The sequence below is a fragment of the Solanum dulcamara genome, chromosome 5 (genome assembly GCF_947179165.1).
Source record: "Solanum dulcamara chromosome 5, daSolDulc1.2, whole genome shotgun sequence".
In the NCBI taxonomy this organism is placed as follows: domain Eukaryota; kingdom Viridiplantae; phylum Streptophyta; class Magnoliopsida; order Solanales; family Solanaceae; genus Solanum; species Solanum dulcamara.
Genome location: NC_077241.1, coordinates 50,191,065 through 50,203,340, shown reverse-complemented (window position 1 = coordinate 50,203,340; position 12,276 = coordinate 50,191,065). Strand labels below are relative to the sequence as shown.

General features: G+C 32.8%; 1 protein-coding gene across 1 annotated transcript in view; it reads left to right on the top strand.

Moving 5' to 3' along the window:
* The window catches only part of LOC129888314 (oxoglutarate-dependent flavonoid 7-O-demethylase 1-like), a 48,891-nt gene extending 47,060 nt beyond the window's left edge, over nt 1-1,831 (top strand). Inside the window, exon 4 of the mRNA XM_055963316.1 lies at nt 1,396-1,831. Coding sequence (XP_055819291.1) covers nt 1,396-1,665 — 270 coding nt within the window. The 3' untranslated portion in view covers nt 1,666-1,831. The remainder of the gene's footprint in view (nt 1-1,395) is intronic.
* The last annotated feature ends 10,445 nt before the right edge of the window (nt 1,832-12,276 follow it).

Genomic DNA, 12,276 nt, shown 5'->3' with positions numbered 1-12,276 from the left:
ACAATTTTCGTTATTGTTGTTGTTGTTATTATTATTGTTATTACTGTCGTTATTGTTGTTGTTGTTATTATTATTATTGTTGTTGTTATTGTTATTTTTATTGTTGTTATTATTATTGTTATTGTTATTGTTATTGTTATTAATATAGTTTTCGGCAAATATTTTGAAGATAACAGAAAACAAGAAAATCAAAAAAATAAAATAAAGAGCAATAGCGGTAGAGAGGTGCCATGAAAATGATGAATTTTTGGCCAAAGAATAATGCCACATCATCAATGAGTTTATGTTAACAACAACATAATTAATTTTATATTACAAATTTATTCCTTAATACATAAAGTGTAAAAATTTGTAATAGAGTATATTTTGTATTTAAAGTAATTAATTGAGAATACTAAAAGAAGCAACAAAAAGTGTATCTATATACATTTTTGTAAATCATTCAAATTTTTATTTTACCAAAATAATCTAATCGTCTTTTTTGATGAATCTTCCAACACCATCAAACTTCCTTCTTCATCTTGATGAACTTTTACGCAAACGAATGTGATCATCCTTTTTAATAAATCTTATATTGCCATCAAATTTTGTTCTTAATCTTGATGAACTTGTGTTTTCCTATTATGACACATGATTTTTTTTGAAGAATATATGTATGATCTTCATCAAAGTGATGAACATATTATCACATCACCTTTTGTACATCCTCTCTTTTGATGATTAAATACATGATCTATGAAAAAAAGAAGAAGAAAATATATCAAAAAAGAAGAAAAAAAATATACTATTGATAAAAAAAGAAGAAAAAGAAAATGAACATTCAACAACTCCATAGATGGTTGTTATTTATAGATTGGTTAAGCCATAAAAAATAGGTAGAAGGAAGGTGAAGAGACATGCTATTTAAGTAGAGAATGTAATTAGGTGTAGGTTTTTTGTAACTCATAAATAATAATTAGATGTAGTAATTATATGATGAAATTTATTTAATTATATTAAACAAATTGATTAATGAAAGAATGAGGAAAAAAAATTTAAAAAGGAGAAAAAAGATAAATACAAATGGAGGTTATAGAGAGGTGCCACATCACCGAAGAACATTGCTCAACATTAATTACACCACCAATAGATACATAACTCTCCTTTATATTAGTAAGTGAAACCACAATATCACCATGATGATGACAGAGGCAGGCACATCCACTAACGGTGATGTAATTCGATCCTTCTTGTAAAAGTAGTGAACAAGTATAGAATACTTTAACTTAATAACGTTTTTTTGTTATAATTGAGTTCATGTTCTGTGTTGGACCTGTAGCTTCAACTTATAGTTTAAATATTCTTCCACTTTGTTTTGAAATTTCATTCATGTCAAGTATACTAATTCATCTACAGATAGTGACGAATGGAATTTATAAAGGTGTTGAACATCAACCAGTTCTCAATCCAAACAAGGAGAGACTATCTATTGCAACATTTTTTAAACCAAAAAGGAACTATAATTTAAGTCCAGCATCGAGCCTCATCACTCTTGAAAATCCTGTAAAATTCAAGCAAATTGGTACTGTTGCTGATTACTTCAAGGGATATTTCTGTCATCAACTTGTTGGGAAATCATACCTTGATACTATGAGATTAACTACTGAGGACGAAGAGAATACGTGAGCGCAGTTTCAATAATTGCATGATTTTAATTCGTTAAGCCTGTTGTATGTAAATTAAGTTGCTGTTAAAGGTTATATCACTCCAATAAAATCTTCAATTTGTTGTTTCGTCATCCCATATAACAAGGATCAGTATTTCTCATGCAAAAAATATAAAATAAGCAAGTTTAGGGGGGGAGATTTTATGCTTTTTTTTTATATTAACTTTCATATTATGTAGGTTGCTTGACCAAACCATATAATAATATTATATTTTAATGTAAAAAAAGCATTTTCTACATACTAAAAAAACATAACAAATTTCGTTGCTAAATAAAATTAGCAACAAATTTTATTGTTTAACTATAAAATTTGTCTGAAGCTAAAACTTATTTTTTTTAGTGGTTAGTCGATGTAATATTGTATTGATAAGATGAAATAATTTATAATAATCTCACAATAAATAAATAAAAATAAAGTCTGGGACAATTTCATATAAGTTATTTTTTTTTGATATATGTTAAAATATGATAATTTCACAATCCTTCATATTAAACTTCATAATATTATTGCCCTCTTCTCATGTTTAATTTCATAACCCTAATGATCTCCCTCTGCGTTCGGCTTCATAAGGCTAATGACTATCATCGTAATTTATGATGTTATATTTATCTTTCTTGTTTTAATTTTTTTTAATAATAATTATCTTTATCTTTTTCTCATTAATAATACAAAAAATTATGATTTGATGAATTATACCCTTTTAATATATTCTTTTATTTAATTAATTTTATAATTTTTTTCTAAATTGTCATAACAGATGCAAGGAATCGATTGGATTAAGAAACACATGCAAATCCCTATTTCTCTTGTTGTTTTATGGTTCTAGAATGCAATGCGTTAGCATAGTAAATATTGTTTTTTCCACTTTATTCATTGTTATTTGTTTAAGCATTTAATAGTCAAAAAGCCACGAGGATCAACCAAAGAAATGTGAAGCTGGCTGACCATTAATAGAACGTTGGCGTTTTCTATTACCATAACGGAATTCGTGCTCAAATTAGGAAGTCTTATCACCTAAGTTTGATTTTGTACTTTTCTAATAAAGATGAAAATTTCATAATTTATAAAACTATCAAAACATACAATTATAACAACCCTCATATTTATTTCAAAATTTTTAAGTGTTTGAGTATTTTACCTCTCCCCGTAGTTTGATTTTGGTATTTATGATATGCCGGAGTGGGTAATATGTGTCACACCGCAACTTAGGAATGCAATTGGCACCTGATGCCACAATTGGCTCTGAGCAGACCATCACTGGAGAACTACACTACCAACATAATACCAATCACAAAATTAAGAAAATAAATAAGTATATCTCGGCTCAAAAGTAAGCTCTCAATTGACAAGGCCCCTATCAACATAACCTACAAAAAACTCAACTAATCTCAACAATTCATATAGAACAAAAACTAAATCTTATCTGGACCATCGGGGTCACCATGATATCTAGAATCAAGTAATGCTATGCGAACTGTTCAGGCCACCATGATTTCTAGAAATATATAGACTGGATATACATAATCATATACGAGCAATGCCAAAAGACCGTTTTGTTGAAAGGGCAAAACATCAAGGTTAGCACAACCAGCAACACATAGGGCTGTTCAAAATCAAATCGAAATCAATAATTCTAATTGAAAAAAAAGTTATTAGTTATCGTTAATGGATTATTGATTTAGCAGTTTCGATAGTGGTTTAAATTTTTTTTATTATTGGATTATCTGTTCTTAGCGGTTTAAGATTATTTCTCAACAGGCTTACTTATAACCCAGTAGTAAATTAATAAACTATATTTACACCATTCGCTATATAAATTCATTGACTTAGGGCTTAGTTTCATACTTTTATTTCTGGTTGTCTCAAACTCTTGGTTATTCTACGTTGTGTCAGTGTTTGATTTTGCCCAAGATGCAATATGTCATTTCATATGCATGGTTAATTTGATTTGTCACATTGTTTCGAAGTAATTTTTAATAATATTTTTATTGTGTCAAATTTTAATGGTTAAACCGATAATCGAATAAATAACGATGATTAATCAATAAATCAATAACCGATAAGTCAATATTTTAATTGTTCTATAACAGTTTAGCATATTTTGAATATAAACTTCACAACCAAATCGAATCGAGTGATACATACTCCTAACAACACACATTTATATAACCCAAATTCTTTAAGCTTCTAAGAGTAATATACTCGGTTGTGACAAGCCACAACCTACCAATCAGTTGCACATGAAAAAAGACTAACAAACCGCCAGATATGGTAATATCGAAAGAAGTGGAGCTGATCAATCTGCTGAAACTCGACTACACTATTGAGGAGGCCTGTGTTACTATTGAGGAGGCCTGTGTTTCTATTAGGGGTCGTTTGGTTTGAATACAAGTTATGATGGAATAAGTTATGTTGAGATTAGTTATGATGGGATAAGTTATAGTGAGATTATTTTTTATTGAGTGTTTGGTTTGTTGTATTCAAAATAATATGCATTGCATAAATTTTAAGAATAGGTTGTTTCTTTAAAAAAATACCCTTCACTTTATTTAGTATTTTATATTTTCTTTGCAAGCTTTAGTTATTCAATATTCATTCTTAAAATAAAACTTTCATCTTCTTTATCTTAAATATTTTATATGTGCATTTCCATGATGTCCGTATGTATTTAAAAATAAAACTCTCTTCTTATTTAGTTTAAAAATAAAATTTTTATTTTAAGTTTGTTAAAGTAAAAAAGGATTTATGAGAAATCAAAATATAAAAAAACATAAGAATTAGTCAAACAAATTAGAAATAAAAATTATATTATATAGTGTAATTTTTTAATAGAAAAAATAGAAACAATTATCATAAAAATAAGTAGGGAATGTTGTTATATATTGTATTAAAACTAATGTAAATATATATGAATGTGAAAAGTGAGGTATAAAAAATATTTAAAGGGATATATTTTCTATTTACCTATTTTATCCCAGGATAATAATGTAAATATATATGAATGTGAAAAGTGGGGTATAAAAAATATTTAAAGGGATATATTTTCCACTTACCTATTTTATCCCGGGATAAGTTATCCCAGGATTAGTATACCACCTAAGAGGAGGGATTACTTATCCCGATACTATTTATTAATTCCAAAATAAGTTATTCCGGACTTGCCAACCAAACACCAACTTAAGCGCCACTATAATTTAATTCCGAGATTATTTGGTGTTTATCCTTCACACCAAACGACCCCATAGTGTTAGGACCTGCATGCCATACTGCAGTGTTCCATGGCAGCGGTGAAGCCAGGATTTGAGATTTATGGATTCAGATAGAGGTGACAAACTAACAGATCGCGTCAGATATGAGTGGACCAAAAATAAATTGGGTTAAAATGAATAAAACATCCAACTCACCCATATTTGATATGAATAAATCAATAAATAAATGCATATCCATATTATCTATTATTTTTATTATGGAAAAAAAGGTACTCTTAGATTATAAACATTTTTTTTCTTCTTTCTTTGTCTCCTTTTAGAGTGGTTTGGTCTGAAGAAATATATTTTTTGTCTCTTTTTATAATATATAATAACCTCAATTTTGAAAACAAGTATCAATATTCAATAATCTATACTATATGGGATTTGTATATTCGATTATGGGAAGTGCACAAATTGATATTATTATTTTAAAAATTATTATTTAATTATTTTTATAAAATTATAAATATGTGTAATGATCTTGAAGGTCATTTATGAAAATTCTTGGAAAATTATCATTTTACCTCTCCCAATAATTGATCCGAGTCATATTTGATTAGTTTATGAGGTTAGAACTGAAATCGGATTGAAAAGTTGAGATTTTTGGAAGTTTAGTTTTGGAGGTTTTTGAGTTGAAATGAGTGACTTTAGTTTTCATCTAGAGGTACGAGTCTCAGAATGGATTTCCCTCAATTCCATCAGCTCTATAATGCAAAATTTGGTCTAGCTGTGTTGTCGTTTTCAGTTCCAAGGGTTTTGTGGTGATTTGAATGCTTGAGTTGTGATCTTAGTGAGAGTTAAGGCCAAGATTTGACTTTAGTCAACTTTCGAATTTTGTACTCTTGAATTGGAGTTCTATAAATTTCGTTGGATTCAGAAGGTGATTTTAGGCCTAGGTAGGGATTCAGTATATTTTGCAGGGGTTTCGAGTGCGTCTTGGTCTTTTTAAGGGAAAGCTAGTCAGAAGTGGCTTTAAAGGGTATCGGTGAAGGAGACATCTAATTCATGTTTGGATGGTATCATTGAGTCCGGAACGTTGAATTTAGTAGTGTAGAATATACAGTTTGTATGCACGAGGTTCTGAATGAATTCCATGGGTCCTTTCCGAGAAATGTGATCTTTGATGTGTTGTTATTTGTGCTTCTATATGGTGCTTTCTTCATGTTCACAGGGCCTTGGTCACGTTCGCAAATGGCTACGTGGGTTGGCCTTCACGTTTGCCGAGCCTTTTGTAAGTGGGTGAGCTATTATTCTGGTGATTGATTCCTTTTGTAAGTGCTACTAGAAAATCCTCCTTCATTACTTGAAAATTCCCCTTCTCCCCATTATTTGTATTGTTGAGAACTAGATGGTGTTGATCATTCCCTGAGTACTTCTATCGTGTTTTATTCTTAATTGCTAATGTATATGTTACGGTGAGCTGGTTGTTGAATCTCTGTGTATTTTGTAGTATTTGGAGGTTTGGATTGTGTGTCAGGGTTTAGGGTGCTCTCACCACTTTGTTTAGGGTCATCTAGGGTTGTTTGCCGAGAACCCGTTGTTGTTTTGATACTTAATCCTTGCTTTTCTATGCTTGTGTAGGCCATGAACTCGGTACATCTCTCCTTATCACATCAACGTCCGAGGCTTACATTTTTTAGTACATGAGGTAGCTGCTAATTGCTTTGGCAGGCATCACATGCATGTTACTTTATGTCCTTAATCTATTCTAGATACGGAGATATTCATACTTGTATTTTTTCGGATCTAGATTATTAATTAGTAGTTTGTACATGTGACACCAAATTTTGTGGATGGTTAATTTATATATGTATATGACTCCAGAAGTTGGAAAATCAAAAAATGAGGATCAAAAGATGAAATTCAAGAGAAATACATATTTTGACACGAGGTGATGACCATGAAGGCCATCACAGGCCGTGGTCCGCACCAAGCCTCTTGGTGAGCCACCGTGGTGGTGGTTCTGTAACTCAGTCCTGCAGGTAAGGGACCACGGCAAGGGACCACAGGCCGTGGTGAGAGCCACGGACTGTGGTGCCCTCCGTGGTGGCCCTTTCTCTAAGGCACTTAGAAAAATTCCAAAGGCTAGGACCACGCCTCACCACCACGAGACGTATAGACTTTCACGGACCATGGTGGATCCCGTGGTTAGCACCCCTGCTGACCCTCCTGCAGGTCATGCATCACACCCATTATTCACGGACCATGATGACCTTTATGGACCGTCAAGGTCTCCATGAAGGAAGTCCTGCAACTATCCCTATAAACCCCAAGAATGTTAGTCCAAGGAAACCACCATGGCGAACCACCACAGACCGTGGTGCCCTTCAGGGGCAATGGTGGAAAGCCTTCCCAATATTCTCTTCAGAATTTCTAATTCCAGCTTTATGAAGGGGACCACGTACCGTAGTTACCTTCACGGTCAGTGGTGATGGCCTATTATGGGTTCCGAATTCAGTTTTAATGAGAGTTATTTTAGTATTTTCCCTATGCCTCATTAATGTATGTGGACTTTTTTAGGACTATGTTCATTATGTAATTGTCTTAAATACTCCTAAGTCTATTCTTTTTCCTCATTAACTCCCAACTAATTTTAAGACTTCTATCTCAAGGTTCCTTCAAGAGTTTATCTTCTTCATTAGGGTTTTTAGCTAGGGTTTCTTCAAGAATGTAAGACCCCGAAAGTCTAAAAGTTGGAACCAAGGAGTTTTCAATGTTTGCACTGGACTCATGTTTACGAGTCACTCTATGATTCGTAGAGCTTGATACGACTCATAAGCATGAGTCATAGAGTGTCCTCTTGAGTATTGTATAGTTCCACCTTCAAGAGAGGTTCTACAACTCAACAAGACAAGTCATCGTTCTATTGATGATTCGTGAGAATGACTCATTCCAAAACTTCAGAGGCCCATGCTTTAGAGTATCTTAGGGTCGAGTTTAGGACTCGATAGGATAAATCATACAAGCTTTGATGACTCATAGAAATGATTCATAACAAAACTTCAGAGACTTCTAAACTTGTAGGTTCTCAAACCTTTAGGATGATTCAATATGATGACTCATAGACACAACGACGAGTCATAATCATGACTCGTAGATGCAATCTTCAGAGGCTTGATTTTTCAGAGTTTTCCCAAGCCTACAGAATAAGTTATCTTGAAGACTCATCATTTTTCCTACACTCGTAGAGTCATCTTATAGGGAAAAAATCCATGTTTTAATGAGGGGAATTTGTGTCATATTCCAAGTTCGGTTCAATGAACCTAAACACAATTATGGCTAAGTTCAAGCATAGGGTTTTAGATTTCTTCAAAGTTTCTTTTAAGGCAAGAACTCAATTCTCTCAAGGTTACCCTCCAAGTTTGAAGCTAGGGTTGTAGATTTCTTCAAAGTTTCTTCTTCAATTCTAAGTGAATTCAATCAAGGTATGTAGGGAATGATCCACGGGTTTATTTCACCTATGGAGTCCCAAAGTTTCTCAAAGTTTCCTTCAATTTTCAATAGATTTATGAGCCCTACTTTTGATGAATTGCATTGGGTTGTTTCAATTTCGCTTTGAATTATTATCAATGATTATTCTAAGCATTTATTTACATGAGTTGCATGATTTTAAGTTGAATTATGAATGCCCATGTATAAAGCTATTTCAAGTATGATTATGAAGTTCAAAGATGATTTTCATGAATTGGTTATGAGTTCAATGATGTTTAAAAGGAAGTTTTAAGATCTAAAGTTGAGATTTAAGACTTAATGAAGAAAGTTATAATGATGATCAATTATGATCTAAAAAAGCTATTATGGTGTGATAAGTACAATTCTCACACAATCATGTTTAAATATGGTGGCAAGGACAATTCTCACTGAAGTTATAGATTCTTATGAATCACAAAATTAATGAGCTACTCCTAATATATTATATAAAGATGGATTGATAGGTAGTTACTATCATTTCCTATTATGTTATGATCACTTTTTTATGAGTTTCCATTGAGATATTAACTAAACACCTAGAGGACTTGTAGGTGGGGTTCGGTCCGATAACATAGTTAGCTATCCAAGGGAATCCTAGTAGCAACCTAAAGTCCCAAACTACGTTGCCACTTCATGGCCTAGCTAGTGGATTGACATATAGCATAGTTGAGTTGAGTTGAGTACCATAAAAGAGTATACCCTGGCAAGGTTGCCTCCCCCTTCTCGATGAGGGTTACATCAGATTCTATGTTATAGCTTGCATGGTCTTAATATGTAGGTTAATGGTCTTATCCCACACAAATTGAAGGTTAAGCTATAAGGTTTATTGAATTTTTATGATATGCATTGACCATGAGTTTTCATATGTTTTCAAATGTTTTTAAGCCTTACTCATGTTCATTATGATTGGTCATGCATCTTATGGCATATTATTCACGTTCCTTTAATTGTTCATGCATATCTCACATACTTAGTACCTTCTATTTGCTAACACATATTTTGCCTACATTGTCTCATAATGTAGGGGCAGACGTCGATCATCCAATTCGTGGCTAGAGTACTTAGTTTCCTCTGAGAAGTTGGTGAGTCCTCATATCATTGAGGACATGACTTTATTTTCACATTGTTTCATTGACTTTCTTCTATTGTTTTGGGTGAGATAGGACCTTGTCCTAAGTCCCCATCAAAAACTAGACTAGAGACATGTTTAGACGCTATGTGATGTAGTCCAGTTGGACATCAATTGAGTTTTCTATCTCTTAGACCCATTCTCTTTAGTTGTTACTTCCGCTTACTTTCTATATTCCTTACCTTATGAATGCAATGAATGCTAAGATGGCTTGGTTGGGATCCCTCATAATCTCTATCGTGGTGTCATGACTTGGCCTTAGTTTGGGTCGTGACAAGATCAAGTCTCCTTTCTCAATTACAAGTTCAAATTCATTCAAGGTATGTGAGACTTCATCCATGAGTACCTTTCACCCATGGAATCCCAAAGATCTCTTCTAAATTCTCTTATAAATTCTTCAATTAAAAGCCCTAGTTGCATGATTTTCATTGGGTCTTCTCGAGTATGATATATTCCAATGTTATTAGTCTAATTATGCATAATTCACATCATATTTTATGATTTCAAGTTAAATTTCAATGAACCATGATATATGTTAGTTCAAGTATGATTTATGAGATATGATCATGATTTTTAAAGCTATACTTTATGAAAGCTTTAAGCTATAAATTAAAGATACCTTATGCAAAGAAGTTTATGAATGATGATTCTATGATGTTTTAAACAAAGTTAAAGATAGGGTAAGTTAAGTCCCTAACGATGTTTAAGATTAAATATATGTAATGATGGAAGGCCTACACCCACATTGCATGAGTTATATGAAAGATGAGCTAATCCTATGCTTTATTATGATGGTGTTAGATGAGCTAATCTTATTATGTTTTATAAAGATGGATTGATAGTCCTTATGATGTCTATGATCATGTTTTATGAGTTTCGTTGGGATATTGACTATGTACCGAGAGGACTTTTAGGTGAGGCTCGGTCTGGTAACATAGTTAGTTATCCAAGAGAATTCTAGTAGCAACCTTTAATCCTAAACTACGTTGCCCACGTAGGTTTACATATACCAATATGCCTAAGCTAGTGGATCCACATAGCCCAGTGAAAGAGTTACTTAATGGAGTATGCCCTGGAAAGGTAGCCTCCTAAGTCTCGATGCATCTAACACCCCTTGTTATCCTAACCTAAACTAGGTTCGATGACTAGGAGAAAGTTAAAGAAAAGAACTGACCCTGAGGACCACGAGTGTTCTCAATGATTCGTAGAGGATTCTATGAGTCGTAGGGGTGACTCATAGAACCTTCCCAACACATCATAAAATATGGAATTCTAAGAAGCCATCTACGACTTCCATTACGAGTCGTAATGATTTCTACGAGTCGTAGAAATGACTCATAGGAACACCTAATACTTAACCAAATTTTAGGACTATAAGGGCACATCTATGAGGGATGTTGGTGAGTCATCGAAGTTCCTACAGTTGTAGAAATAACCCGTAGAGAAACTTGAAAGACTCATTATCTCTCAAAATTTTAAAACCTGCAGGATGAGTCATGTTTAAGACTCGTAAAGACGTTTGCGACTCATAGATTAGAGTCGTGCACCCCTGCCCTTTTCAGTCTAAGACTACGAATGGGTTTCTATGACCCGTAGAAGTTTCTACGAGTCATAGAACTGACCTGCAGATGACCAAATTTCAGGTTTTAAGGAGGGGTATTTGTGTCTTTTCCTACCCTTACAAAACTAAAATCTTGATGTTTAAGGACTAAATTATGTCCCTTATTAGTACCCTGAATGCTTAATACTTTCATTAATACTTAGACTAATTAAGAGCGAGGATTGGAGAAGAGTAGAAATGCTAGGGTTCAAGTTCTTCAAGTGAGGTCTTCGAGTTCTCAATTGTTCTTCATATCCAAGTATGTAAGGCTGAACTAAAACATGGATTTTGTTCCTCCATGTGTCCTTGATTTTGATAGGTTGATTATGAATGGATTGAGTCTCCATTAATGTATTCTTAAGAATTTCTTTTCTAAAATTTACACATTTTAATAATTATTAATAAGTTCATGCTTTTCTACAAATGAATTTCCTTGAACATATAATTTGAACTACTTATTTCATAAACCCTAATAGCAAGGTTATTGATATTGAATTGTATATATCTAAAGATTGAGTCTAGAGCCTTGAACATGTGAATGTATGATTGTGATTAGGAGGTGAGCATGATGACAGTGTTGATTAACCAATAGTCCTGTATATTTTCATAATTGAATAGAAGTGAATGGTCTTAACTGATTATTGTCATAAATGATTGTTTAAAACTCATCTTAAATAAATGATTGGTAATGATTAGGAAATAGATTGGTTAAGAGGATTGATTTGATAGAACTGATGAATTGAAAGAGTCCGATAGAGATTGATTAATTTTGTTGGATTTGGATTGATTTTCTTATGAGCTTTGAGTCTTGGAAAGAGTATCGAGCATTGAATTGGGCAAGAGTAAGTAACAACTCGAATCTAATAAGTACTCTCCAAATGTAAGAGAGGATTGAACCATCAAGTCAGATGTTTCCTAAATTATTTTCCTAACATGATAGGACTTGATTGATTTTGGATCCATTATTGGTTGATTGGTTCTTACTCTAGTAAGGTATTGAATGGACGTGGCAATAACTTTGGCTTGTTGTACTATACTGGCTCATAAGTGATGGTTGTTAGATAAGAGAAACTCCTATATAGGTATTGATAGTACTCTGATTGGATTGGATTAGATTGT